Here is a 1,699-nt window from a genome sequence, read left to right on the forward strand (position 1 = left end):
AAGAACAATTAATATAACCATTTAGAGAAAGTAATACTTTTAGTATAATGCAATTTTATCATATTATTACATCTCTAGTTGTTAGATTGTATTGATTTGTGTTGAAATGAGAAGAATACCTTCAGAATACATTTCCTTCCAAGGAAAAGCTGTCACCTGGTCTAGAGAAAATGTATCATAGGGTCATCAGCCCCACAACTGAGAAAAGGAATCTCCAAAATGTAGGTATAATATTACAAGATAACAGGAAGAAAAAATAACTGAGGGTACAAGTCCTCAGTTGACTCCAAGAATTTAGTCACATACAGCCACAGCTGACCCCAAACATGGTTAATTCAGCTGTGCCCTTAACTTCAACCCTGAGCCTTTAAGTTCTTATTAACCTTATATGATCTCAAATATAGTGATCAGTTATTTTTAGTCTTACAAGTAATTTCCAAATGTTGCATTTTCACAACTGAATTTGTATACTTCTTTGCAATAATCCCCATGTAGTAACAGCACAGTACATAAATGCTGAATGGATGAATAAATTCTAAAGTCTATGCCTCTCAAAGGCATGAGTAATTCTCTGGCCGCATCTGAACAATAGGGATTTATAAAGATGAAATGAGGGCTGGGCGAGGTGGTTCATGCCTCTAATCCCAACACTTTGGGAGGTCGAGGGAGGAGGGTCACTTGAGCCCAGGAGCTTGAGACCAGCCTGCGCAACATAAAGAAGACAATGAAATGAGCTCCAATAGCATCTGACTTTAGAGGAACATATAACCTTCATTTTATTTCATTTGTAATATGCAATATGTCTAGCTATGAAGAAATCTATTTAGGATCTGGTGTACCAAGACTTTAGATACAGCAATTTCTTCTCATTAAGTGATGTAATAACTTTTATGGGCCATTGTAACTCAGCAACAAAGCAAACTCAAGCAATTTAAAGAATGCAAGGGCCTCTCCTTGTGCCAGGGAACAATGAATGACTTCTGTTAAGTAACTAATTGAAAACACACACACACAAACAGGTACGCATGTGACTCACCACATGCTCTGACCAGGGTATATAAGCCTCCCTCTACACATGCTGCTGCCATTCACACTCAGGATCTTGCCTTGAGCAGCAAACCAACTCACCACTCCTGACACCATGAACTACTACGGCAACTACTATGGAGGCCTGGGCTATGGCTATGGAGGCTTCAATGACCTGGGGTATGGCTATGGCTGTGGATGTGGCGGCTTCCGCAGACTGGGCTATGGCTGTGGCTATGGAGGCTACGGATACGGCTCTGGCTTCGGAGGCTATGGATACCGCAGCTGCCGCCCATCATGCTATGGAGGATATGGATTCTCTCAGTTCTACTGAAATCCTACCCTGAGGACTCAGTATCAGAGATCATAAGAAGATCATTCAAAGTAACCAAATATTGAGTCAAACAAGGGCACACTGTATCAATCCAAGATTAAAAAAAAATCATTTAGCATCTAAGATGTTATAATTGTCTATATCATGTCTACTGGCATCCACTATCTGTGCTTTACTAATTGTGGAATTGCTTGGTTCCCTTTGCAATAAATTGTCTCAATTTGAAATGGCACACATGGCTTCTGTTTAATTATTTATCTATTTGTTTAAATGCTGACTCTCCATTCCATTGCCTATTTCTTTTCTTGAGTGCTTCCCAATAATCTTAAAATTCTGGTC

General features: G+C 39.5%; 1 protein-coding gene across 1 annotated transcript; it reads left to right on the plus strand.

The window, feature by feature from the left end:
- The first annotated feature begins 1,141 nt into the window (after positions 1-1,141).
- Positions 1,142-1,425, plus strand: LOC105520980 (keratin-associated protein 19-5). The gene is given in 2 exon segments (XM_011954988.1): positions 1,142-1,345; positions 1,348-1,425. Coding segments are annotated over 2 exon segments (282 nt in total).
- The last annotated feature ends 274 nt before the right edge of the window (positions 1,426-1,699 follow it).

This window comes from Colobus angolensis, unplaced genomic scaffold (assembly GCF_000951035.1).
Source record: "Colobus angolensis palliatus isolate OR3802 unplaced genomic scaffold, Cang.pa_1.0 Scaffold390, whole genome shotgun sequence".
Lineage (NCBI taxonomy): Eukaryota > Metazoa > Chordata > Mammalia > Primates > Cercopithecidae > Colobus > Colobus angolensis.